The following is a 26266-nucleotide window of genomic DNA, read 5'->3' on the forward strand; positions in this document are numbered from 1 at the left end:
TTTTCAAAAGTTAAATACTCAAGGCGCAAATGCAAACAGTGCCAACAAAGAAAAAAAAATAAGACAAATGCGAAGCCAGAATGGATGTCCAAAGAACTTCTAATCGGGCTAAGACTCAAAAGAGGCATGCACAAGAAGTGGAAATGGGGAGAAATCACCAAAGAATTCAACCAAATAGCCACCTGTGATGCCTCATAGGCCTTGTAGTCCTGTTCCTGGTACTATCGTGGCAGATGAAGATGAAAACATGGGGTTTTCGCCAGTTCAACAAGAGCCGGAGTCCCTTCACCTGCCGGATGTTGATGTTTGCCCTCAAGAATTCATTAAACCAGGCCTTGGGCAGTACTCCCCTCCGTTTCCCAGGAAGGAATCTTATTCTAGAGACAGAGAAGTTAGAGAAGCTAATCGGAGAAGTCTAAGAATCGCTGCCAAACAACTGGCTGATTAGGTCTGCTTCCCTTGGGAAATTCTAAGGAGTAATGCATCTGGACAGAGTGGGTTTCGCTTCTCGTTCTCTAGGGAAAGAGATTGTTGGCGGGAAAACGAGACCCAATATAGGGGTTTGGCGCGAGAGATTCTTTGCGGAGTCAATTGATCAGCTTCAGGAGAGAGATCATGTGTGGAGTTCGTAACCCCAGTTCCTTGCTTCCCGGATCAAGTTTTCGAGCCTTGCCTTGCCTTGCAGTTTAACCACGGACCCTGTTCCACGCTTCATGTTTTGCCTTGTTTCCAGTCACGGACCTAGTCAAGAATCAAGTTTATTTCCAGCCTTGCTGTCAAGCTTCATGGGACTTCTAAGACTCTGACATTTCCCCACACTATTGCTTGGCAAGAGTGTGTGTTTCGGTCAAGTGGATTAAAACTTTGAACTCTAATATCATTTATTGGACAATACATTTTTGGACTATATTTGACCTCTTTTGAAAGGTCTGTTTCTGAACTATATTCTTCACTTGTTTTTATTGCTTTTATACATTTCTTTAATAAAGATATTAGATAGAGACTGGCCTCCGTGTAAGGTTATTGGTGCCCAGCAGCCAGGGTTCTGACACCACCTTCTGTAGGAAAAACGTTCGCAAGGCTAAAGCGCAAAATGAGCTCAGGCTTGCCAGGGACATTAAAATCAACAAAAAAAGGCTATTTTGCTTATGTTGGTAGAAAAAGGAAGAACAAGGAGGCGATAGGGCCTCTGCGAGAAGATGGCGTGATGGTGACAGGGAACAGGGAAAAGGCAGAACTACTTAATGCCTTCTTTGCCTCGGTCTTCTCACAAAAAGCCGTCTTCAACCTCAGCTACATGGAATGGATGAAGGATTAGGGGAAATTCAACCCCAAATAGGGAAACAAGTTGTCCAGGAACACCTGGCCGCAATAAATGAATTCAAGTCCCCAGGGCCAGATCAACTACATCCAAGAGTATTGAAGGAACTAGCTGAAGTTATTTCGGAACCACTAGCAATCATCTTTGAGAGCTCTTGGAGAACGGGAGAAGTCCCAGCAAATTGGAGGAGGGTGAATGTGGTCCCTATCTTCAAGAAGGGAAAAAAGAACGACCCAAACAATTACCAGGCAAGATTCTGGAAAAGATCATTAAGGAAATGGTCTGCTAACACTTAGAAACAAATGTGGTCATCACTAATTGTCAACACAGATTTACCAAAAACAAGTCATGCCAGACTAATCTGATCTCTTTTTTCGGTAGTTACCAGCTGGGTCGATACAGGGAACGCCGTGGATGTAGCCTACCTGGATTTCAGTAAGGCCTTTGACAAAGTCCCCCACGACCTTCTGGCAAACAAACTAGTAAAATGTGGGCTAGGCAAAACTACGGTTAGGTGGATCTGTAATTGGCTAAGCGAACAAACCCAAAGGGTGCTCACCAATGCGTCGTCTTCATCTTGGAAAGAAGTCATGAGTGGAGTGCCGCAGGGTTCCATCCTGGGCCTGGTTCTGTTCAACATCTTTATTAATGACTAAGGGTTAGAAGGCATGATCATCAAGTTTGCAGATGACATCGAACTGGGATGGATATTTAATACTCCAGAAGACAGGAGCAGAATTCAAAACGATCTTAACAGACTAGAGAGATGGGCCGAAACTAACAAAATGAAGTTCAACAGGGACAAGTGCAAGATACTTCACTTTGGCAGAAAAAATTGAATGCAAAGATACAGAATGTGGGATTCGTGGCTCGACAGCAGTACATGTGAAAGAGACCTTGGAGTCCTCGTGGACAATAAGTTAAACATGAGCCAACAATGTGATGCGGCAGCTAAAAAAGCAAATGGGACTGCATCAATAAGAGTATAGTTTCTAGATCCAGGGAAGTCATGCTACCCCTCTATTCCGCCTTAGTCAGACCACACTTGGAATGCTGTGTCCAATTTTGGGCACCACAGTTGAAGGGAGATGTTGACAAGCTGGAATGTGTCCAGAGGAGGGCAACTAAAATGATCAAGGGTCTGGAGAACAAGCCTTATGAGGAGCGGCTTAAAGAGCTGGGCATGTTTAGCCTGTAGAAGAGAAGGCTGAGAGGAGACATCATAGCCATGTACAAATATGTGAGGGGATGTTATAGGGAGGAGGAGCAAGTTTGTTTTCTGCTGCCCTGCAGACTAGGACACGGAACAATGGCTTCAAACTACAGGAAAGGAGATTCCACCTGAACACCAGGAAGAACTTCCTCACTGTGAGAGCTGTTCGACAGTGGAACTCTCTCCCCCAAACTGTGGCGAAGGCTCCTTTTTTGGAGGGTTTTAAGCAGAGGCTGGATGGCCATCTGTTGGGGGTGCCTTGAATGCAATTTCCTGCTTCTTGCAGGGGGTTGGACTGGATGGCCCATGAGGTCTCTTCCAAAACTCTATGATTTTATGATTCTATTAAATATATTCAACACAACATGCTGATCATCTCAATTATGTATATATAACAAACTGACAAGACAGATGTAAGAAATTGTGCAAGATTATGAAATAATACTAAAATTCCAAAAATTCTGGAAAATACATTTTTACTTAAAGACTACACATGAGTATTAGAATCAAGTTGAATTCTTTAAGACTTATTTATTTATTTATTTACAGCATTTATATTCCGCCCTTCTCACCCCGAAGGGGACTCAGGGCGGATCACATTACACATATAGGCAAACATTCAATGCCTTTTTAACATAGAACAAAGACAAGACAAACATAGGCTCCTCGAACTCATGACCTCCTGGTCAGAGTGATTCATTGCAGCTGGTTGCAGCTGGCTTGCTCTCCAGCCTGTGCCACAGCCTGGGCCCTTATTAAATAAGGAAATACAGGATTTCTATATTTCTCTATCACACAGTCTGTGGAACAGCTTTTCCTAATCTATGCTCAAGTTGTGATGGGCATTTCAACACACCATAACAACACCGAGAGAGAAAGACTGTAAAAAAGCATAGCACTGTGTATCAGCAGAGTTAAATGCTAAGCAGATGATGCTTGACTGAAATCTGGACCAGCATTAGACCCAAAAGCATACTGGAAATAATCCTGTGGTATATTTTATCATAACATAAAGCTGTAATGATGCAACTGTTAGTTCTCGGCTGGAGGGAAAGGGATGGCCAATGCAACAATTTTGAGTTGTTCTTTCAGTAAAGTGAACTGAAACCTGACAACATACGTTCTCTAAAACTGTACAATGAACACAGATAGCCATGTAGAAAGTCTGTGTATATCAGCTACAAAAATACTTTTCCTGTTTATTATATGATGACATTTCCCAAAGGTTATTCTGTCCCAAATAAACTTTGTGGGAACTTTTCAAATTAAGTGCTTAGCAGAATCCATGGTTCTTTGCTCGCCCTATGTGACTACCTGATGTTACAGAAGCAATGCTTCCTGGTTATTTACTACATTTCAACGTTCAATACAAAAGTTTAATCATTTGTATAAAATCCTATCAGTTCAAAGTTTTTTCTTCAAGACACAGATGGTGGTGTAATTTGTTGTTTCAGTTTTTCAACAACATTCTTCAAATATGCTTCATCTTTGAAAAAGTACACATAGAGTTTTCTTTCCACCTGCTGTAGCTTATTATTTTCCAAAAGCTTCTTCTTAACCTTTATGTCAGCAAGAAGATCCATAATAAGCTGATTTAATTTGTTTAGCTGGAATTCCAATCGCTGAAATTGTTCATTCAGTTCCTAAAAGTGATGAAACACAATGAGCTTAACACATTTATATATTACATGATTCTAGCAAATCAACACCATATAAACTTGCATATTTGCAATCTTCCTCACTTGCTGACCATTTTTAAAAATTTGCTTCTATATACATTTGATTTTAAATTGTCAGGAAGAGTACATTTATGCTCGATGGACAGAGTTTTGCTTGGCTGAGTAGCCAAGCTATTTTTTGTGGTTGCCATAAACCACTTTGGCTCTGCTGAGTTATCTAATAGTTAAGAACACTTCTGGTAGCAGATAATGCATTATCTGCTGCTGCTTCTGTCTTCTACCAAGAACCTCACCAAAGGTTTTCCTCTGTTTCTACACATTTAACAGATGGAATTTCACAGATCCCATTTATTTATTTATAGCATTTATATTCCGCCCTTCTCACCCCAAAGGTGACTCAGGGCGGATCACATTGCACACATAAAGGCAAACATTCAATACCATAACATAGAACAGAGACAGAGACAAGACGCAGACACGGCTGGCCTCGAACTCATGACCTCTTGGTCAGAGTGATTTGTTGTAGCTGGCTTGCTTTCCAGCCTGCGCCACAACCCGGCCATCAAACAACACATAACCTGTTCCGTGGGTTACCCAAGGGACTCCATCTCTACAGCATGTAGAAACAGGCGGATTTGAAAGACGGGCAGGAATCAATTTCACTCGTCTTCCTGCTCATACATACTTAAAAATGGGTGTATTTGTTGTTTGCATTCTATTTTGTGATGTTTCAATATGTGTATTCATGTGGATGGTCTGCTAATGCCCCTCAATTCTTCAAATACATAAAAGATCCATAAATTATTATTTTATTTATTGCTGTAACTGCATAATGTCAAAGATCTCATTTTGACTTATTGAAAGTTCCCTGTTTCTCACGCATGCTTCAGAGTTTACTGCTCAGAGAAGAAGGTGGTGTGGGTGGTTAGATGGAATATGTATTTTATTTTTGTTTCCTAAACATATGTACCTGCTATGAAACTGGCTACTTTTCCCACTAAGATCTGTGGTATTTTCTTTTTTGAACTTTAAATATTGTTGCTTTCATCACACAGGAGAAAAAAACTTCCACAATTGTGAATTTTTAAAAATTAAAACAAAAAAGAGAGAAAGTGGTGTAGAAGTACAGAGGAGGAAGAAATGGGAGGAGACAAACCTGCCCATTTGATGGAAAATGAAGCAGATGGTTGAGTCTTGGGTTAAGACTCCTGGATGGAGGCCTGCTAGATTCTAGAGGGCATGCAGCTAATGCAGCATTCAAAGAAGGCATATGGGCAGAATAGCTTTCCTGTAGAACAATTAACTATATGGTAGTGTAATGGAGTTCAATGGGGCTTTTTGCGGGTGCACAGTTAGCATAAAAAAGACTGACATCTCATGTTCAAATGTCATTATTACAAAAACTTAAAAACATTGCCACAACTGATCCAAAGTTGCTCACCTGATTACTCAGACAGATGCTTTCTCCACTGTGGTACAAAGAATCACGAAGGGCAATTACACCCTCATCCATCTTTGACAGAAGTAACATTTGATCTTCATTAGTTACTGTTAAACGATCAAGTAGTGACACTTTATCTAGATGTAGCTCTTCAGACATCTGCTCAAGACCTTCATGTGTTCTGAACAACTGTTTTGGATTCTTCCCTTCAAGAAGTTGATATAACCTTTAAAAACATGAGTGCATGGTAAAAATGAGATTGACTGAAATACAATTAATCTTCGAAAAGCAGCATGAAAATACAACACAAAAATTACAATAAAACCTGCTTGCAGAAAAGTGGCATGACAGTAGCTGAATCCTGGCACCTTTTTAAAAAAAATCGTGTCAGAAGCGACTTGAGAACATACTGCATATTGCTTCTGGTTGCTTCTGGTGTGAGAGAATTGGCTGTCTGCAGAGACATTGCCCAGGGGACACCAGGATGTGTTAGCTGGGGAGCTTCTCTCATGTTCCTGCATGCTAGACTTGACAGACAGAAGCTCACCCAGTCTTGTGGATTCGAAATGGCAACTTTCAGGTCAGCAACCCAACCTTTAGGTCAGCACAGTTCAGCCAGCACAAGGGTTTAACCCACTGCGTCACCTGGCAGCTAAAAGTGTACATGTATATTCGTATTATTTTCTATGTTTGACAGATCTTTTGCTAAAGAGTCACAGACTGATCTTTCCTAGTTAACTAAGGTCAGAGTAGAAACAATTTGTTGTTAACTGCCATCAAGTTGACTTTGACTTATGGCGACCCTGTGAATGAGAGACCTTCAAATCTCCCAGTTATCCACAGCCCTGCTCAGGTTTTGCAAACTCACACACAAGGAATCCTTGACGAAATGTTTCACTTGTAATGCAATCTTTTTCTTTTTCTACTGCCTTATACCTTGTCGAGTACCAGAATATTTTCCACAGAGGCATGTCTTCTCATGGTAAGTCCAACTGCCATCCTAATAATTCACATTGGTGCTTCCACTTTTTCTGGTGTTTTTGACCCTCCTGCTTCAAAATTTGCTTTGTTTCAGAAAGAAAAGGGCAAGTGATAAAGACAGCTGACATAGTTCTCCATAGAAAAATTAGTCCTCAAATGCAACCTCTGGGGAAGGACCAATCAGAATCTGGCAGTTAACAACTAACAACACTTTCAATGGACGTTTCAGGCAGCATTTCTTAAATTGACCATCATCTTAAATTGAATCATTCTGGCTTGACATACTTATCAAGTTCTCAACTGCTTAGTGTGTGGAGATCACATTTAACTTTTATGCAATTCAAAATACCAGCTGAACAGAATTGCATAAGCCCATAATGCTTCCTTGTGTCAGAGCAATTATTTGGAAGGAAGTGCCATTAACTTGAATGGAATTTATGGATGCATTTAGATCTCATTTTTCTCCTAGTGAGAATAGATAGAAAAACAGTGGCAGCCTGAGCTTTCCTGTCACCTGAGGTGGAAGTAAAAACAATTTGTTGTTGTTAACCGGTTAAGTTGACCGATTTAAGGTGACCCTATAAGATTGTATACAGTGCATTGATCGTTCATGTCTGGTAAATGGAATCACCAGGACTGAGGGGCATCACTTAACCTGCATAGCCACATTAGTGGCAGGAATGAACACAGAAACAAACAACGAAGATGAAGTTAGCACTGTAGGAAGACAGTGCTGATTATTTTTCTAATGTTGGCTTCCAGGGGTGGGGTGGAAATCTAAGTACTCTAATAGGAATGGTTTTGATGGCTGCCTGTTCTGTAGCACAAATGATTCTCCATGTCACTCCTTCCTAAGTAGCTACACTCCAAGGTTACTTCCTCCTTTCTATGTGCTGAAAAATAGGATCCTTAGAGCCAGCAGTCTTCTCATTCTCCCTAAGATCCATGAACAGTGCAAATACTTGTGTGACAAGTCATTAGAGTTCACCAACTGACTTCTAGCCACAGTAAGATGCTTACCTTTGTGTCGCATTATCCCTCAAATCAATAGTACTCCTTAGGATTTTATGATGGGATATAGATGGTTCAGACATTGTGTCTAGCGTCTGGGCCAAAGTATCACTGCTCCGTTTCAGATCATGAACCATATTTTCAAGCAGACGGCTATAATCCCTAAGTTTTCTCAATTCAATTTCATAAGCCAGTTGAAGAAATTCAAATGATGATTTCTGTTTCATCAGCTGGTGACATATTTGATCTTGTCTTGATATATAGTATTCCTGTCGAGCAATCTGTAGATCAAAATCACCTCTAACCACGGGCATATTCAATAACTCTGCATCCTCCTTTATCAGCAAAGGCAACTTTTCACTGTTTATCTGAGACAAGTGTTTTTTAATTTTTGAAATTTCATTGTTCAGCCTAGAAATTCTAGGTTCAACTTTTTCTTTTCCAATAATCTGCAGAACAAATACAAAGATTCTTGTAAGCTATACAATCCAGGTCAGTTCATGCTCATTTCCCCTATATATTGAAATACATATACTTATTAAAAATACTAGCTACCAAAATATTTTAGATTTCAGATTTGGGGAGGGGGGATTTGGAATGCATGTATTTGTATATACAACATATACATAAAGAAATATCTTGGAGATGGCACTCAAGCCTAAATGTACAATATACTCATATACTCCTATACACATAGCCTAAAGGTCATTTTGTACACAATATTTTAAATATCATATTTACTCAAATCTAATGCTCACCTTTTTTGGCTAAATGATAATGTAAAAATTGGAGTGTGCACATGTGAGAAAGTGGAAAGTACGTGGGGTAGCAAGACAAAAACGAGGATTAGAAAGCAATGTACTAATCTTAAGATTTTCCGTATCACTCCAGTTCTCTCACATTGTACCAAATCCACTGTTTCTGTTTTAAGAAAGGGAGAACGTGCATAGAGTAGTGATGATCTCAAGAGAGAAAATTATGTGTAGGCAAAATGCATATCTGATCTGTTCTCAGCAGGTACCAAAACAGCTCTAAGAAAATGTGATCCTTGATGTAAAAAAGGGTTTCCCAGTCCAGGTTACAGGGTCAGGGTTGATTGGCTTCTTTTTGTTTTTGGTTTTTCCCTGCCAGCTCATCACTTCTTATTATACTACTATAAAAATAATTTGTGCCAGATTTTTACATTCTTGATCCTCTCAGTTTCAGATGCCAATTGCAGAATGACACCCATACATGTGGTATTTGTCCTCCATAGGCACTCCAAATGATTCTATTATATGAGTCTATTGGAAGCTATGACAAACATTACCCTGGAGGACTTTGAATATTCTTAGAGAAGACAACTCTCTAAAAATATTCAAAGTCCTCCAGGGAGACTCCATGGTAACTTTTAGCAGAAGCTATTCATTTCAATAGGGTTTGCTATTAGCTACTAAGCTCCACATTAAGTTCGGAAACATATCTCATGGATTCTACTGCTCTACATTTTTATAATCCCTCTCCACAGATGTCACCGAGGCATTTTATAACAAATCAAAGTAAAAAGAACTAGTATCACAGACTTGTTTAAAAACTATACAGTATTAAAAGAGTTAAATCATTACATATGATACAATTATCTTGTAAAAAGATTGTGATAAAGTAAGAGAGGAAAAGAAAGAGGCCAAGAACACAAAATAGTATTAAGCTGAACTGGTATTTCTTTTGCCTGCAAGTAAATAGACTAGAGCTGAGAGGCAAAGAGCTTGTCTGGCAACATCACTGGGATGGTTAATAGACCTCCAAAGCAATATGAGGTCAAAAATAAGACAAGAATAGAAACTACCAAACCTCTCTGACCTCTGGAAAAGATGAAACAGTTCTCAGATTAAGTTGCCTTTATCAGACTGAAGGGGATGTTAAATTCAGTAACAAACTGAATAAAACAAAAGGTACCACCGGCAGTATTGACCTAACAACAAGCTCCTCGGGAGCCCAAGCAATAGCCCTTAGGTCAGTGGTTCCCAACCTGGGGTCCCCAGATGTTTTTGGCCTACAACTCCCAGAAATCCCAGCCAGTTTACCAGCTGTTAGGATTTCTAGGAGTTTAAGGAAAAAAACATCTGGGAACCCAAGATTGAGAACCACTGCCTTAGGTGATCTGCTTGACCACGAGCTTACATTGCATTTCCAGAACCTGCTCTTTCCGTGTCCCAAATGTGCTTAAAGTCAAGCATGTCAGAGTGCAAGAGCATACAGAACGGTAGCTGGCTTTGGGATGAGTGTGTGGGAGGTAACAGAGAATTTTACCTAGTAAATCAACTGAATAAGGATACCAGAAATAGTTTTAAGTTCAAATTTAACCATTATTTTCACCACGGCTTCATGTGGTGCAATAAATACAACAATAAAACTTACCCTCTTTAAAGAAGAAATATTTTCTTTTGCCCACTGAAGCCCTGCTTTCAAGCTTAGATTTTTAGCCTTCTGTTGAATCAGTTGATGCTCAGCACAAATATATGCCATCTGCAGCCTGGTCAGCTCTGTTCTTTCCTCCAATACATCACTACTCTCCTCACAAGTGGAGGAATTCCTTATGTCTAGAAGCTGGAAATGTTCTTCATTAGAACTTTCAACCAACTCAGCTATGCCATGGAAAAACTGCTTTTTTGTATAGAGAGTAAGAGATGTGGTGCTCTCTTCCTCCTGATGAAAGTATTTATCCAAATCATGTTGAGCTAGCAATACAGAATGAGCGACTAGTTCCTGTTGTCCGGGTGTAGCTGTAAGGAAAGAAGACAGTTTCGCCACTCCTTCAGAAACAGACTGCAATTTATTATTTATCTTTGCATTTAGGGCAATGAAAGCCCCCTGGTCCTTTTTCATATTTTTAGGCATTTCTTCTTCTGTCCCTTTAAGTTTCAGAGACATCAGACTATTGCTTGAAGCCACTGTTTGAAGCTTGTTGCGACGGTTAATCTTTAGCTGTTTAATCTTTTGAAGACTCAGAAATTCATCCTCCAAGACTTTAAGGTTTGTTTCCTCGTCTTCCTCCTCACATTTATTGGTGTTTAATTCCACAGATTTGCACGTCTTGAGAGCTTCATCTAGAGCCTCTTCTTCTAATATTGGCTTTGATGACTTGAGAATAGCAAAGGACTGCAGTTCTTCCTCCGATACCACATGATGCTCATTAACAGTTGTACAAAACCACTCCAGAAATGACTTATCTTCCAAAGTTTCAAATAACCAATCAAAGTCTTCACCATTAAGAGAATTCACTTTGGGATATCCTATCCTCTTTAGAGTTTCAACAAATTGATGTCCACAATCCATGACGTCAGATGTAAACTGACAGTCTGCTAGTAAGCTTCAAAAGTATCTGCCACAAACAAAAGTACTGTGACGTATGGTTTTGCGCATAGTTCTGCAAAAAAAAAAAAAACAAAAAAAAACAAAGAGAACACAAACCAATTAGATTACTAATTAGTGGGGTTGCATACTTAGAATTTTGCATAATGATAATAAGTACAGTGGGTCCTCTGCGTCCACAGGTTCAACCATCCATGGCTTGAAAATATTCAAAAACAGACTCCAAAAAGCATACACTGATCTCAGCCTTCAGGGAAAAAAAACTAAAAACATGGCTTTGGGATCAGGATTTTGGTCAATAATGGGAGCAGTGCAATAATAGACTAAATTAATTTAATGACAACCCAGGCTGGCCCTGGAATATGACCTGGATTATGTGATTTTAATTTTTGTTTTAATGTTATGTTTTAATTGGTTGGTTTTAATGTTTTTGTTTATTCATTGATGTATGTATACATGTGGCATTGAACTGTTGCCCTTTGTAAGGCTGCTTGGAGCCGAGAAAGGCGGGATACAAGTATGGCAAATAAATAAATGAAATAAATATATAGGAAATGCAGTTTTGTTACATCATTGTATACAGCAGGACTTTAGGATCCACGGATTTTGTTATCCATGGAGAACCACTGTAGTACTGTACTTTAGCAATAACAATAACAACAATTACCAATTGCTTAAGAAGAACAATCAACAATCTCCATGAACCAGGTTCATATACCAGACTAATAAAGTTTTTTTTAATGCTGAAGAAATTAGAATTAATTGCTTTCCCACTTTAAAGAATCATCAGCCATCCCAACTAGATTTAGGCTGCAATCCTAGGGTGCATCTATACCAAGCATGGGCAAACTTAGGCCTTCCAGATGTATTGGACTTCAACTTCCACCATTCCTAACAGCCTCAGCCTCAGGCCCTTTCCTTTCCCCCTCAGCTGCTTAAGGAAATCCAAGGAAATTTGGATAAAATTATTGATAAAATAATAAAATGGAAAGTAGAGAAAGAGAAAGGAATCATGGGATACATTTACAAAATAATCACGGGAAAACTATACAATATATATAAAAAAATACCTTGACAGAAATCTGGAAGGAGGAACTAAGTTGCAGTGAGAGAGAAATATAAAACTGGATAAATTCAATTAATAAAATAAAACATTTAAAGATAAAGGAAATGCAATGCAAAATACAGACAAAATGGTATAGAATTCCTGTGTAATTAGCTCATATAACCAGAACCTCCCCAAAACAATGTTGGCACAACTGCGGGAAAACCAGAACATACACCCACATGTGGTGGGATTGTGAAAAAAAAACATACAAAAGTTCCATAAAATAATAAAGAAGGAAATGGTGGAGTTATTAGGGATAAAAATAGATTGGAACAGGAGAGAATTTTTCCTCCAGAAAATTGAAGGCGAAGGGGGAATCTAAAGAATGGGAGCGATTAATAAATTACATGTTAGGTGCAATTAAAGCCTCAGCCACTTTAGGCTGGAAGGACCAAAAGAAATGGGACATAAAAACATGGTATAAATATTTAGTGAACTACCTCCTCCAAGACTACATTAGTGAAAGGAAAAGTTACTACTGAATGGGCCAAATCAGAAATTCATGGGAGGCAAAATGGAAATAAATAATAATAATAATAAACTTTATTTTTATATCCTGCCCCATCTCCCCGAAGGGACTCGGGGCGGCTCACAACGGGGACAAGCCCGAAACAATGACACAACATATTTGACAAAAAACATTTCAACGATACACAAAATAAAATAATGGACAATACATTAAAATCCAAGCAGATAAAATCAGAGTAATTAAAAGCAAACCAGTGGGGACAGGTTTCATAAAGTGCTGTATCATGAAAATGAGTAACAGTGATAAAGTGCCATAAGCTTTTAAAACATAAAGAAGTATTCTGATGACAGCTCTATGGGGAAAGGCTTAATTTACAGAATAACAAGGAAAGATAAATATAAGAAATTAAGCAACATTATCCCCATGATTGAACAATCATAATAAATACAGCAAAATTTGTAAACTGTTCTCCAGGAGGGGAGGGAGAATGAGGGGGAACAATGTAAACATGTGTTACCAATGGAAAATGTTTTGAATGTTTGTATAATTTTGTGTAGCACTATTTACAATAATTTTGAAAATAATAATTTTAAAAAAACAGTCCAAAACACTTGGAGGGCCCAAGTTTGCCCGGGCCTGGTTTAGAGCTATAGCAGTGGTTCCAATCATACTCTTTTCCATCAATGTCTACTGAAGCACATTACACTCGGCTGGTGACTCGCCTCCTCTTTACTTGAGAGTAAGTCCTACCGAGTGTTGCTAGACTTACTTCGGAGTTGAACGTGGATGGAAACCCAATGCCTTGGGCTTCCTTTAGGCCACAAAGACAGCGCTTCGAAAAACCCCAAAAACAACGGACGCCGGGCAGGAAGGATTCAAACCTCCATCTTCTCGCGGCAGCCTGAGAGTTCTGAGAGTTTCGCGAGAGGAGGCTCTGTCCCTCCGAGTAACGAAGCCGAGTGAGTAACAAGGACTTTGGTTTTCTAGTTCCGGGGACGGTTTTCCTAAGGAACACATACTGTAGCTGTGGAAGCCTAGCGTAGAGCTGTTGGGATTATAAAGTAATCATCGGTCTTGCGTTAATGTGTTATCAAAGGCTAAAATCAGGACAGTAAATAAAGAACAACCCTCAGAAAACAGGGGAATTCCAGACAAGAAACAATCAGGGCCAGCTAATCACCTCCTAACAAATAATTCCCCCAGGCAGGAAGCAACCAAGCTTTGAAGTTGCAAGGCTATGCAGTGCTAATCAAGGTGATCAATTTCAACATTCACACTTGCCTCAAACAGTTGTTGTTTAAGGCTTTCATGGCCTCAATCAGAAGCATTCTCTCCTGACATGTTCCATTAGCATTCTCTCCTGACATTTCGCCCACATCTGTGGCAAGCATCCTCAGAGGTTGTGAGGTCTGTTGGAAACTGGACAAGAGAAGAGTTATTTTTGTTGTCAAAGGCTTTCATGGCCGGGATCACAGGGTTGTTTTATGTTTTCCGGGCTGTATGGCCATGTTCCAGAAGTATTCTCTCCTGATGTTTCGCCCACATCTATGGCAGGCATCCTCAGAGATTGTGTGCTATGGAGAAACTAAGCAAGGAAGGTCTATATATATCTGTGAAAAGTCCAGGGTGAGAGAAGAACTCTTGTCAGTTGGAGGCCAGTGTGAATGTTGTAGTTAATCACCTTAATTAGCACTGAATAGTTTCATCTCCTGGCTTCTTCCTGCCTGGTGGCATCCTTTGTTCAGAGTCCTTAGCTGCCCCTGGTTGATTCATGTATGGGACTCCTCTGTTTTCAGAGTGTTGCTTCTTATTTACTGTTCTGATTTTTGAGTTTTTTAATACTGGCAGCCAGATTTTGTTCATATTCGTGGTTTCCTCCTTTCTGTTGAAGTTATCCACATGCTTGTGGATTTCAATGGCTTCTCTGTGTAGTCTGACATGATAGTTGTTGGAGTGATCGAGCATTTCTGTGTTCTCAAATAATATACTGTGTCCAGGTTGGTTCATCAAGTGCTCTGCTATGGCTGATTTCTCTGGTTGAGTTAGTCTGCAGTCTTCTCTCACCCTGGACTTTCCACAGATATATATAAACCTTCCTTGCTGAGTTTCTCCATACCTCACAACCTCTGAGGATGCCTGCCATAGATGTGGGCGAAATGTCAGGAGAGAATACTTCTGGAACATGGCCATACAGCCCGGAAAACATACAACAACCCAGAGTTCCTTTTCCCACCCTGAACATTCCACAGATATATAAACCCTAGTTGCCTAGTTTCCAACAAATCTCACAACATCTGAGGATGCTTGCCATAGAGATGGTTGAAACATCAGGAGAATATGCTTCTGAATCATGGCTATACAGCCCGGAAAACTCACAGCATCCCAGCCTTGTGTTATTTTTAAAGCCTTTTTATATAGCATCCCTAATCCGATCAGCAATTTTGACTAGTATATAAAGCCATATTATTAATAACACATATGTTTGGAGTAATAAAACATTTGTAGTTAATTTTTAAAAGATGGTAGATTATATTACTGAGCCTGGGTAAAGACCTGAGCAAGAAGTCTATTGAAAAGAGGATGACTGTGGCTGCATCTACTACACTGTGGAATTAAGACAGTTTGACACCACATTAACTGCCATTGCTCAATGCTATGGAATGCTAGGAGTGCCTGAAATTCATTGTTTTCAGAGTGTTGTTCTTTATTTACTGTCCCGATTTTAGAGTTTTTTAAAATGTTCGTAGCCAGATTTTGTTCATTTTCATGATTTTCTCCTTTCTGTTGAAATTATCCACATGCTTGTTGATTTCAATGGCTTCTCTGTGTAGTCTCATGATAACTGTTAAGAGTGGTCCAGCATTTCTGTGTTCCCAAATAATATGCTGTGTCCAGGTTGGTTCATCAGGTGCTCTGCTATGGCTGACTTCTCTGGTTGAGTTAAATCTGCTGTGCCTTTCATGTTCCTTGATTCGTTTTTGGGCAATGCTGAGTTTGGTGGTGCTTATGTAGATTTGTCCACAGCTGCATGATATACGGTAGACTCCTGCTGAGGTGAGAGGATCCCTCCTGTCCTTTACTGAATGTAGTATTTGTAGTGTTTAGGATTAATGCTGTATCCCTTTAAGAAGATGCACTCTAGCCGAGCTACATGAAACTGGAGGTTGGGGAAGGAGGAGAGATATCGGCCAGTCTAGCCTTCTTTTACTCTGTCTGCGCTTGTGCTTCAGGAACCGGAAGTAGGTGTCTCTGACCCAGCGGAAGTGGCTTCGACGAGGGAAGGGGAGTATTTTTCCCGGTTGGGGAACCGCCAGGGGTTCCTGAGACGCGAGCGGGCGAGGAAGAGGTAAGTCCCGGCGAGTGAGGCGCCCTCCTAGGCCTTTCCCTTCTCTTCCCGTCCCGGGGGGCTTTATTGGAGCAAGAAGAGCCGTTCCTGCTGCCGGCAAGCGGAAGCCCCATAACGTGGCCCAGTTCCCCCTTCAGAGCAGGAGTCAACATAAACTCCGCCCTTAAGAGAGCCCTTCGTTGGCCTGCCTTGGAATATATTTTCAGACTTCGGGAGGAACACAAAGAGCCTCAGCCCCACCTTCCTACACCAGGCATGGGGACACTTCGGCCTTCCCTCCAGGTGTTTTGGACTCCAACCGGCTGTTAGGAGTTGCGGGAGTTGGAGTCCAAAACACCTGGAGGGAAGACGAAGTTTGCCCATGCCTGACCAACACTAGAATGAATGCAGTTTGACGCCACTTCAAATGCCCTTGCTCAATGCTATGAAATGCTGGGAGTGGTAGTTTGGTAAGGCACCAGTCCTCATCGCCAGAGACTCCATAGCAGTTAAAGTGGTGTCAAACTGCGTTCGTTCTACAGTGTCTGTGCCCCTTTTCCCATTTAGTAAGGTAAAGGTTTCCCCTGACATTAAGTCTAGTCGTGTTAGACTCTGAAGGTTGGTGCTCATCTCCATTTCTAAGCTTTGTCCATAGACCTCACCTAGGTCCTATGGCCAGCATGACTGCATGGAGCACCGTTACCTTTCCCCAGAAGCGATACCTATTGATCTACTCACATTTGCATGTTTTCGAACTGCTAGGTTGGCAGAAGCTGGGGCTAATAGCGGGAGCTCACCCTGCTCCCTGGTCTTGAACCGCCAGCCTTTCAGTCAGCAAGTTCAGCAGCTCAGCAGTTTAACCCACTGCGCCACCGTGGGCTCCTCCCATTTAGTAGGTACTTTAAAATATGTAATCTGTGGGGTTAGATCGCCTCCCCCCCTCTCCTGGCATTCAGGAAACAGCTCAAAACTTGTCTGTGTAAGCAGGCATTGGACGAATGACACCAATACACAAACAGCCAAAGGAAACCATAGGATTGGTGCAATGTTTAAATGTCTTAATGTTTTATGGTTATGCTGATGGTTTGTATAGTTTGTAATGATTTAATATATGGCTATATACAATTGCTTTTAGGCTTGTAATATTCTTTTATATGGATGTGAGGCATTGAATCTTTGCCATTTACTATGTTGTGAACCGTTTTGAGTCCCCCCAGGGGTGAGAAAAGCAGTACTGTATATACATGAAATAAATAAATATCCATAGCATGTGATGCAATGACTGCAGTGTCCTCTTATTGATCCTGCTTTCTGCCACAAACACACTTTGGCTGTGTTTGTGATAGGAAGCAACACCCATTTCTGGGACAACTGCCCTTTTGTTATTTTTATGTGTTTTCAACTAGTTTCCAACTTATGGTGACACTCTCAAGGGGTTTTCTGGAGATGTATGTGACACACCCAAGGCCACTATCCAGAGCAGGCAGACTCCCAACGGCAGCCCTCCAGCTGTTTGGGCCTCCAACTCCCAGAAGCCTTAGCCAGCTTGTTCAGTGGTCAGGAATTCTGGGAGTTGGAGAACTGCATTTTGAGGAAGTCTCTCTCTCCCCCCCCCCCCCCCCCCCGGCAAATGAGGAATTGAATCCTGGTCTTCAGGGTTGTACAACCACTACCCTAGCTAGCTTTGCCCTCCTTTTACTGGACAGCAGTGCCTGTTATGTCTTGCTTGTAACTGGCTTCTAATGCTTTCATTCAAATAGAATTCAACATTATTGGGAGAAGAAAAATGAGGTGATGGAGACCCCTTTCCAGGTATCTTGGAAAGCAAGCTTTCAGTGAATAGTCAAGATATAGGTCAAATCTTCTGCAAGAAGGGTTATAGTAATGTGTTAGAAACTCCTCAAGGCTTCCCTCTTTAGTTGTTCACAACTGTTTCTCAAATTTCTAAAATTCCTATTTTTGGTCAATTCTGCTTCCATTTAAAATTGCAACTCAGCCATTTTTCTCAGTGTTTGAAGATAAATGGAGACAGTATGAACATTGCCCTGCTATAAAATAATTGTATTGTTAATTGTTAGTCAAAACAAATTTGCTTGGATTGCCATGCCTGAGGGGATATCACTTAAATTAATTTTGTACCAGATATTATATGGGAGCAGTGTGTTTAGGAGAACATGGACATTCAAGCTAAAGTGGTGCAAGAAACATTTTGAACTACAGATGTCAAATTAAAGCCCCTTATTTATCTTAACTGATCATTATTCTTGCATAGAAATAGACTGATAATCAGTGTGCCTATTCATTGATCAATCAATATTAAAATGTATGCCTATGTTTGTGTAAGGAATTAATAACTTAGAATAGGGAACTGGAACCAAGAATATTGTTCAACTTTGTACTCAGACAGCTACATTTCCCACACTGCTCCCAACTAATATAGTAACTTAGTCCAGATCCCCATATATAAGCTTTTAAAAAGCCTATATGCTGTCATGGTCCTAGATAATCTGCTGTGCTTCTGTTGCTGACTTTAGTAAATAGCTGTTGATCCAGCATTCTTCCAGCGAATAGAAATAAAGCTGACATCCCAGTTTACTTGCAGTGAAGTCTTTTGATATTGATTTGCTAAGCTGAAGGTAAAAACGTGGCACTTGTTATATAGTGTGGGAAAAGAAAAGACAACGTTTATAGGTACATTTGGAAATGTCATAAAAATGGACAGTTTTGATGCAAACAGTATGCATTCAGGAAACAGCAACCCGCATCCCATGGTATGTTAACAAAAGGAGCACTTGTCTCATATCTCAGAACTTTCTTGAAGAGATTGCAGAAGATAACAAGGTCCATTTGAAAGTTGTGGTGATAAAAGTTGAACTCAGTTAAGAGAAGTCAAGGTATACATCTAAGGCAAAACATTACCATCCCCTTATGCACACATGAAACAAAAAGTAAACATATTATGTTTTAGGGTCTCAGAAGAATTGCAACCATTTGTCACTACATAAATTAGTGTTCCTTTGTTATCAGTATCCTGTCCTGTCATAATAAGATTTTAAGTTGTATTGTAATGCTTTTAATTGTGAGCCGGTTTAAGTCTCTATATGGAGAGAAAACGTGGGATATAAATAAACGTAATAAATAAATATTATTTTGAAATAATGGAGTCAGTGTATGCTTTAGAGACTAGATTGTGTGGCTGTTCATGATGCTGATGGTTTGACCTTTGGGGATGTTTCAAAACTTAAAACCGTTTAATGATTGCTTAAAGCCTTCTTATTAGCTAAGTACTTTGTTGAGATTGGGAAAAGACATAGGAATAGCATTTTGAAGAAAGAGGCCAAGGGAAGACCTGAAGGTCTGCAAGTGTAGGACTTATAAGTTGCTTAGCTTTGTTGAGGATTTTTAATGTGGATAATTTGTAGAAAGGGAAGCACAATCTTTGAAAATGTAACTATTAGGAAATTTCTTTTTATCTGTTCATCACATCAAAGATCCTTGTGGTATGAAACATCATAAATATTTTAATAAACAAATTACTTCAATACACTCCTCAAATTTCAGAGGGGATTAACTGACTAGATCAAGAGGTAGAATGTATGCACTGCTTGTCATCCACCGACAAACTGATCAGTATTCATAACTGGCAAATGAATGTGTCTCGTGTCTCTTGTGCTAGCTCAAGTGGTGTTTAAGTTGCCTTTATCTCATGGTGACTTATTTAAGGTGTATAATGAATTCATATAGGTAATGCTTCTTTTGGCCTCTGGGACATGGAAAACTGCTTTATGTTAGGCCAAGGCCTTGGTCCATTTAGGTCAGTGTTGTCTGTTCTGATTGTTAGGGGCCCTCTTAGATCGTAAGGCAGGATTATATTCAGAAAGGCCTTCTCATAGTAGGAGTAGCTTTTGCCAGTGAAGCCATAACAACAGAAAAGGATCCTAGTAGATATGAACCAAAATCTTAGAATGTCTCTGAAAGAGGATATCCCCAGATAAGAGGTGTGTGGGAACACATGGAAGGCACCTGTAAATTATGTTAGCTTTCTTTCTTGTTGTTTGCAGCAGTTCACATCTGGCTCTTATGCTGCTAATTGGAATCAGAGCACCTATGTATTAGTATTTACTAAATAGAAGTAAGTATCTCCAGGTGGTTTTTGTCAAAGTTAGGCATGCCAAATGCAAAAAAGAAAAAAAGAGGATCTTTGCCCTGTGGTTGATTGGCTATCATGGATAAAAGATTTAAAATCTGAGACACACTCTGAATCTCATAGCTTCACAGGGCCTTGAACTGCTACTCTTGTATGAGATTCATTGGTATAAATTGCTAGGTTGGTGTAGCTTTCTTGTGTACATCTTCCCTCTTTTACTCTTTGTATGTTGTATTAATTTTCCAAAACCTAGTTTATTTTAAGTTGATGTATTCTTATTTCAACTAGTGCTTTTTAAAGTACTTCAAAATAGTTCATCCTACTTATTTTTGTGCTTTTATGGTAAAGACTAGTCCCCTTTTTGAGCCTGGAGAAAAACTGTGAGTTAGTCAAGAATCATGTATATTATACATGACTGACCCAAGCCAATAGCTGAGTAATTTAATTCAGTACCATCTAAATATTCTCAGATAGTTTAAGTGCAGCGCTCCTTTCTCCTGTAAAGTGCAGTGTATTACAGTAATCTCAATGTGATATTAATAGAAGATGTATGACAGTAAAGATCCAAATGGTGTAGTGCAAGTCGCAGTCTTTTAAAGGAAAGCAATGGCAAATATCTGATCCCATGATAGGGTTGTCACAAGTTAGAGTTAACTTGTAGTCACATAGCAAGAACAATTTATGATCATAGTCAGGTCTGGAAACCAAAGCTTAGAAAATATACTTAGACTATCACTCCCATAATTCTCCAATCATTGTGATCGATGACCTACTGAACTTAGATTTATGTAATGAGATGTAGGATTTAAATTGAGTTGTTGCTGGATTCATTGGTACAAACTGTCCAGATGACGTTATGTCCAGAAGTGGCCTTGTTCTTGGTCATTTGACTTCTAATTGCACAGCAAGGGCTTGTGTATAACCTTGGTCTTGAGCTAGTAGTGACTCGTCAAAGCATTGTTCGCCCTTGACTTGGAAGGGTGGTACAGTAAACACAGCTAAGTTATGTTTCTAATTAACATCAAAGCCAACTCTAGAAAGGACTGCAGTTAGTGACCTTATATCTCTTACATTCTTTGATTGCTTTCAACAATGAACTTGAATGTGAATGTACTTTTCCATTTGTTTTCAGATCCTGTTTGTAAATCGGTAAAAGCTAAGAGCCAAGCATTTGATAAGGAGAGATGGGTATGTCTTGTGAAAAATATCCTTCATAAGTACAGTACATTTGCTTTGTGAGCATAATTAATGAGATTTGAGAGCAAGAATTGCTGCAATTATTATATTTTATTTGATATTTACCGTAGTATATATCCCACCTATCGCCTTACACAGGTTCTAAAGAAGGTTGCAAACACCTGTAAAAACAGGGCATAAAATTTATTTGCACAAAAATTTAAAAAATCATTTTAAAAACATAAGGCTAAAATAATGTGACACACAGCTAAAATATAGTGAAAAGAGATAAAAAGACCACCTTCCTTCAAAAATCTTAAAACTTAGGCATGCTCACATAGGGAGATAAGTTCTTTTAGACTTGAATATATATGGACTGCCTTCTGCTTTTTAGTTTGTGTGACACCATGACACTCCTTTTATGTTAAGGATGTTACTTGTTTTTTGAGCTCTGCTTTCAGAAAATCAGAATTTAACTCAAATTAAGCACAGATTCTAGAGAGGCGCCTGAAAATTATTTAGAAAGATAAATCCTCACTATTCCATGTTTTTTGACAAGAGGATCATCCATGAGCTTGTTTCTTACAGGTACAGATATCAGACATATTTTTAAAATCTGAGTTCATTTTATATTTCCATTATATTTAATTGTTTTTCCCACTTTAGGACTCAGATTGAAACACAACAAGTGAAAAAACACATTTTTAAAAACATTCAAAGGGTACAAAAATTAAAACAATTAAAAAAACCTAAAACCAGTAGACAATTAAAACTAGATTAAAACATTAAAAGCACACACCAGCACAACATATATGTTCTAAGATGCGATATTGATTGCCCACTCGTATATTTTTCTGTGTATAGTAGTAAAAATGAAATGAAAAAGAAATGTGAGGAAGTATGATTAAAGTAGGAAACATATTGAAACCCTTTCTAATATTGTTTTTAGAATGCTAAAATTATATATTTCCCTGTTTGCTTATTTTAAAATGCTTTCAGCTATGAATTGTTTTGCATGTCCATGTCTGTTATATGTACAAAGAAAAACATTTGAAAGCAATAAGGTACCAAAAGATGGAAAAATCTATTATTTTTAAGCATAGACAATTAACACTTCATTTTATATTCATATGGTGAGAGAAATGATTACAGGTCTTCCCTATTAATGAGTTTTAGATATAGTCATAATTTGTACTATCTGCCTAACATTAAGAAGAGCAGAACAATAAAGATGAAAATTTTTATGTTTTGAATTTCTTCCTGCATTAGTCTTGATAGCATTCTTGTATTTTTTTAAAAAATCACTGCTTGATATTAGACTTCATTTTTCAGTCTTCTAGTCTGCATATATTGAACTGACACAACTGTGTATTTTAGATGGAGAAGAGAAAACATATGGCGGGTGTGAAGGCCCTGATGCTATGTATGTGAAACTGATATCCTCTGATGGTCATGAATTCATTGTTAAACGAGAACATGCACTCACATCAGGAACAATAAAAGCTATGTTAAGTGGCCCAGGTAGGTGCAAACAAATTATAGACCTGAATAAATTTATATGTTTTTTGGATTTTATTGCGGTTTTTTATGCCAATAATAAGTACTAGAATGAACTGCATGCTCCGTCAGTTTATTGACTGGGCAGATTTTAGCATTACAGTTTTATCAAAAAATATATTGAAACAACTAGAAGTGCAGTAACCCACAGATCTTTTTAACTTAAACATATTTTGGAATATAGCGATTTATCGAAGGCACTTATGTACTTTTAAGTTATTCAAAATTAGTGTCCTCCTGAATGTTTTCTTTGTAAAATTAAGCACTTCTTAAGATTGATTCCATAGTTTTCACAGCAAAATTTGAGAAGAGATTTCAAGGAAATAAAAATGGCATGGAGAAATTATGGCACACAATTTTAGGTGTAAGTGTGGTTTTGGTTTTCCTGTCAAGTTCAGGACAACATTTGTAGATCTTATTTTATTCTCACATTAGTCTTTTGTACATTCAGCATGCTTTACAACAGACCATTGGTTTGAATTTTTATCTCCCTGGTCTTGTGAGCTACTCCATTATACTACCATGGGAAATTGGACAAAATCTAGTTAACTTGGGTATAAATATTTAGAGATATGATATACAGATATGATACAATGAGACCCTGTTTCTCAAATATTTATGCAGAATATTTTTGTTTGAAAGTATTTCTCTCAATGATTACTTGAGAAACTTTTCAGAGTTGTACAATGAGAAACTTTCCAGAGTTGTAAAAGTGATGTATTGTGTATGTAAAGGAAAGGGTGGGTAAAATTGGGTGATAGACATTCAAGAAAAACAACTCCAAAGCCCCTTTAGGCATCTAGAATAATTATGCAATTTTTTTGGAACCAGCCTATGTACTAGGCTTTTCAACTCAGTACGTAAGCTTGTTCCAAAATTCACTTGTATTTGCATCATCTTCCGAAAATGAAATAATTTTACTCTAATCTATCCTAAGAGGACAATTTCAATTAAGAATTGTCATAAGAAGTGACTTGGCAGGATTGTTCTTTTAATACAGTATTTAATACAGTATTTTGAGTTGCAATTTAGAATTTTTCTTGTTGTTTCACCACAAAGGAATTATAAAGCACAGTGGAAATGTATCATGTGTGAATTCTTTAGGTTCAAACAAGAAAAGGCATTATTGATCACATGCTGTTTTGTATAAATGTTTAATTTGGAAGATTTGCATTTTTATTCAGTGTCTTTTTCTCTCTTTTTTGTACAGGACAATTTGCTGAAAATGAAACAAATGAAGTAAATTTTAGAGAGATTCCTTCCCATGTCCTATCAAAAGTATGCATGTATTTCACCTACAAGGTTCGCTACACTAACAGCTCCACAGAGATCCCAGAATTTCCTATTGCACCTGAAATTGCGCTGGAATTGCTGATGGCTGCAAACTTCCTAGATTGTTAAATAAAATAAGTTATAATAAAAATGTAAACTTCCCCCAGTATTTAATACATGTAGTTCGGTTAGTATCTTTTTTTCATCTAGCATGTTCTGTATTTTTGGTTAAGAAGTGTAATGGTCACAGTTGCTGACAGTGATTTTGCATATGGCCCATTCATGCTCAGGTTTTGTTTTGGTGCTTACACAAGTCACAGACTTCTTACCAACTGACAAATAAACAAACATGCCAATTAGTGGATGACTTTGCTTTATCCTTTAGTGATGACAAAGAGCTATTTGTAACACAAAATCACTGAAAATTTGATAAATTGTTGATAAACAGCAGACTGTTATGGCTGTAATCCTGTATCTACTTACCTACAAGACTTGCAGATCTATGTAGATGCATAGGATTGTTCTGTTAAAATGTTTGTGGCATGGTTCCCCTCCCCCTTTTTTTTGGCTTGGCCTTTTATATTGTCGAAATATTCAAACTGTCTGAGCATATTAAACTGATTCCCACTAGCATGTTAAATATTTTTCTTTTAGCAAATATTAAATACGGTGTTCTTGTAACCTTTTGCCTGAATGTCCATAATATTGATAGGTATTATTGTGTTTTCATGGTATACCATCACAGTCTTTTTTTACTACTGTAAATCATATTAATTACTGGCAAAGACTGTGAAAGGTGAAGGTGAGAGAAGTAACTCTCTCACTGCCCGACTCTTTAGTTGTGGAGGGAATTATTCTTTAAAAGACTAGTTTACTGTTTAATACAAAAATATTATGTAGAGAAGACAACAGCTGAAGTGCGATCCACTGTATGATGCAGTGTGGTTCTAGAATCTGTGAAATCTCTACATACATCTTGGGAACTATGGATATCTCCTTCCCTGAAGGGCACGGTGGCTGTTGTATTTATCTGTTAGAGATAGTGTTTCTACTAACCTCATAGTTGTATTCATAGACTGAGAACCTCAGAATGATCAAGAGGCAACTCCATATCTTTAGAACATTTTTTCTTCCTGTTTCCTTCAAGTTTTTCCTCTTGCCGCCTTTGCTAAATAGGGAATAGGAAATTCAAAGGAACATGTTTTGTGACAGAAACTCTCTTTGGAATATCCCACTCCTTAGTGTTCTTTAAATGTGAAATGGCAGAATGCTTTGGTGATGTGAGACATCCCACAATTCCATTGAGATATATTGTGCAATATGGCCTGCTGTTGCTATAAATTATGTAATTATGCAACTAATTAACTTAACAAAGAAAGATGCATTTATAACCTCCATAAGAGCAGTTATAAGGTGAAACAGATACACAGTTGTGGACAAAAATCATCCTGTAAGCATATGGAACTATCAAACTATCCATCATTTGTAAAAGTATGCAAGTTATAAGAATACTTTTTATCTGATACCAAGTGTTCCCTTATGGTTATCATTGTAATATAAGCCTACAATTTCACCTCACAAAGTTTTCATGCACTTTTGCTTTGTCACAGAAGCCTTCTTATACTAATTTAATTTCAATTAGCATTTACAGTGAGTTTTGTTTTGGTCATTATGATGTCATATCTGCTTTTGGTTGCTCAGCTTGCATGAAAACTCAGGTATAGAGAAATATGTTTTTCTACTGCTGATGGTCCAGTAGAGCCCTGCAAAGGAGCCCACAAAAGTTACTAGCTTATGAAATGTTTGGAATCCTGCTGGGGACTGGTAAAGGAGGAATAGAAATCAGAGTTTCTGTGCTAATGATAGAAGAGGAATCTTCTTTTACCTTACAACTCTTGGATTCTATGTTGGTACGGTAGAAATTCAAAGTGCACTATCCCCTGACACTATGCAATTTCTATGGTGATCAGTCTTGTCCTTTAATGCAACATCAGTGTGATATCTGCAGCACTTTGGGGAATCTGCTATATCAGTGGTTCTCAACCTGTGGATCTCTGGGTGCTTAGGCCCACAACTCCCAGACATCTCAGCCAGTTTACGAGCTGTTAGTTGGGAGTTGAAGGCCAAAACATCAGGGGACCACAGGTTGAGAACCACTGTGCTATATGCGTTTGTAAACAGGGACAAACAAAACCCTCGTGACAGGCCATCTGAA

At 38.6% G+C, this 26266-nt stretch overlaps 2 protein-coding genes across 3 annotated transcripts; one reads left to right on the plus strand and one right to left on the minus strand.

The window, feature by feature from the left end:
- Positions 1 to 3040: 3040 nt before the first annotated feature.
- On the minus strand, positions 3041 to 13508 carry haus3 (HAUS augmin like complex subunit 3). Its single transcript, XM_003219616.4, has 5 exons — positions 13344 to 13508; positions 10044 to 11052; positions 7656 to 8095; positions 5655 to 5880; positions 3041 to 4177 (listed from the first exon to the last, which is right to left on the minus strand). The coding sequence occupies exons 2-5, from the start codon at positions 10959 to 10961 to the stop codon at positions 3953 to 3955; spliced, it is 1809 nt and encodes a 602-aa protein (XP_003219664.2). The 5' UTR covers positions 10962 to 11052; positions 13344 to 13508; the 3' UTR covers positions 3041 to 3952.
- Positions 13509 to 15781: 2273 nt separating this feature from the next.
- eloc (elongin C) lies at positions 15782 to 24732 on the plus strand. Of its 2 annotated transcripts, none has more exons than XM_003219580.4 (4): positions 15782 to 15920; positions 21179 to 21234; positions 22600 to 22743; positions 23990 to 24732. In XM_003219580.4, exons 2-4 carry the CDS (start codon positions 21231 to 21233, stop codon positions 24178 to 24180), a joined length of 339 nt encoding a protein of 112 aa, XP_003219628.1. In that variant the 5' UTR covers positions 15782 to 15920; positions 21179 to 21230; the 3' UTR covers positions 24181 to 24732. The 2 variants fall into 2 exon arrangements, with proteins under 2 accessions (XP_003219628.1, XP_062835405.1); XM_062979335.1 differs by lacking the exon at positions 15782 to 15920 and adding an exon at positions 17688 to 17711.
- The last annotated feature ends 1534 nt before the right edge of the window (positions 24733 to 26266 follow it).

This window comes from Anolis carolinensis, chromosome 4 (assembly GCF_035594765.1).
Source record: "Anolis carolinensis isolate JA03-04 chromosome 4, rAnoCar3.1.pri, whole genome shotgun sequence".
Lineage (NCBI taxonomy): Eukaryota > Metazoa > Chordata > Lepidosauria > Squamata > Dactyloidae > Anolis > Anolis carolinensis.

Coding starts and splice junctions, on each gene's coding strand:
- haus3 (XM_003219616.4), bottom strand. CDS start 10,961: ATGGATTGTGGACATCAATTTGTTGAAACTCTAAAGAGGATAGGATAT. Junction 5,881..7,655: donor AGGGATAATGCGACACAAAG/GTAAGCATCTTA, acceptor ATGTTTTTAAAG/GTTATATCAACTTCTTGAAG. Junction 4,178..5,654: donor GCATCTGTCTGAGTAATCAG/GTGAGCAACTTT, acceptor CATCACTTTTAG/GAACTGAATGAACAATTTCA.
- eloc (XM_003219580.4), top strand. Junction 22,744..23,989: donor AGCTATGTTAAGTGGCCCAG/GTAGGTGCAAAC, acceptor TTTTTTGTACAG/GACAATTTGCTGAAAATGAA.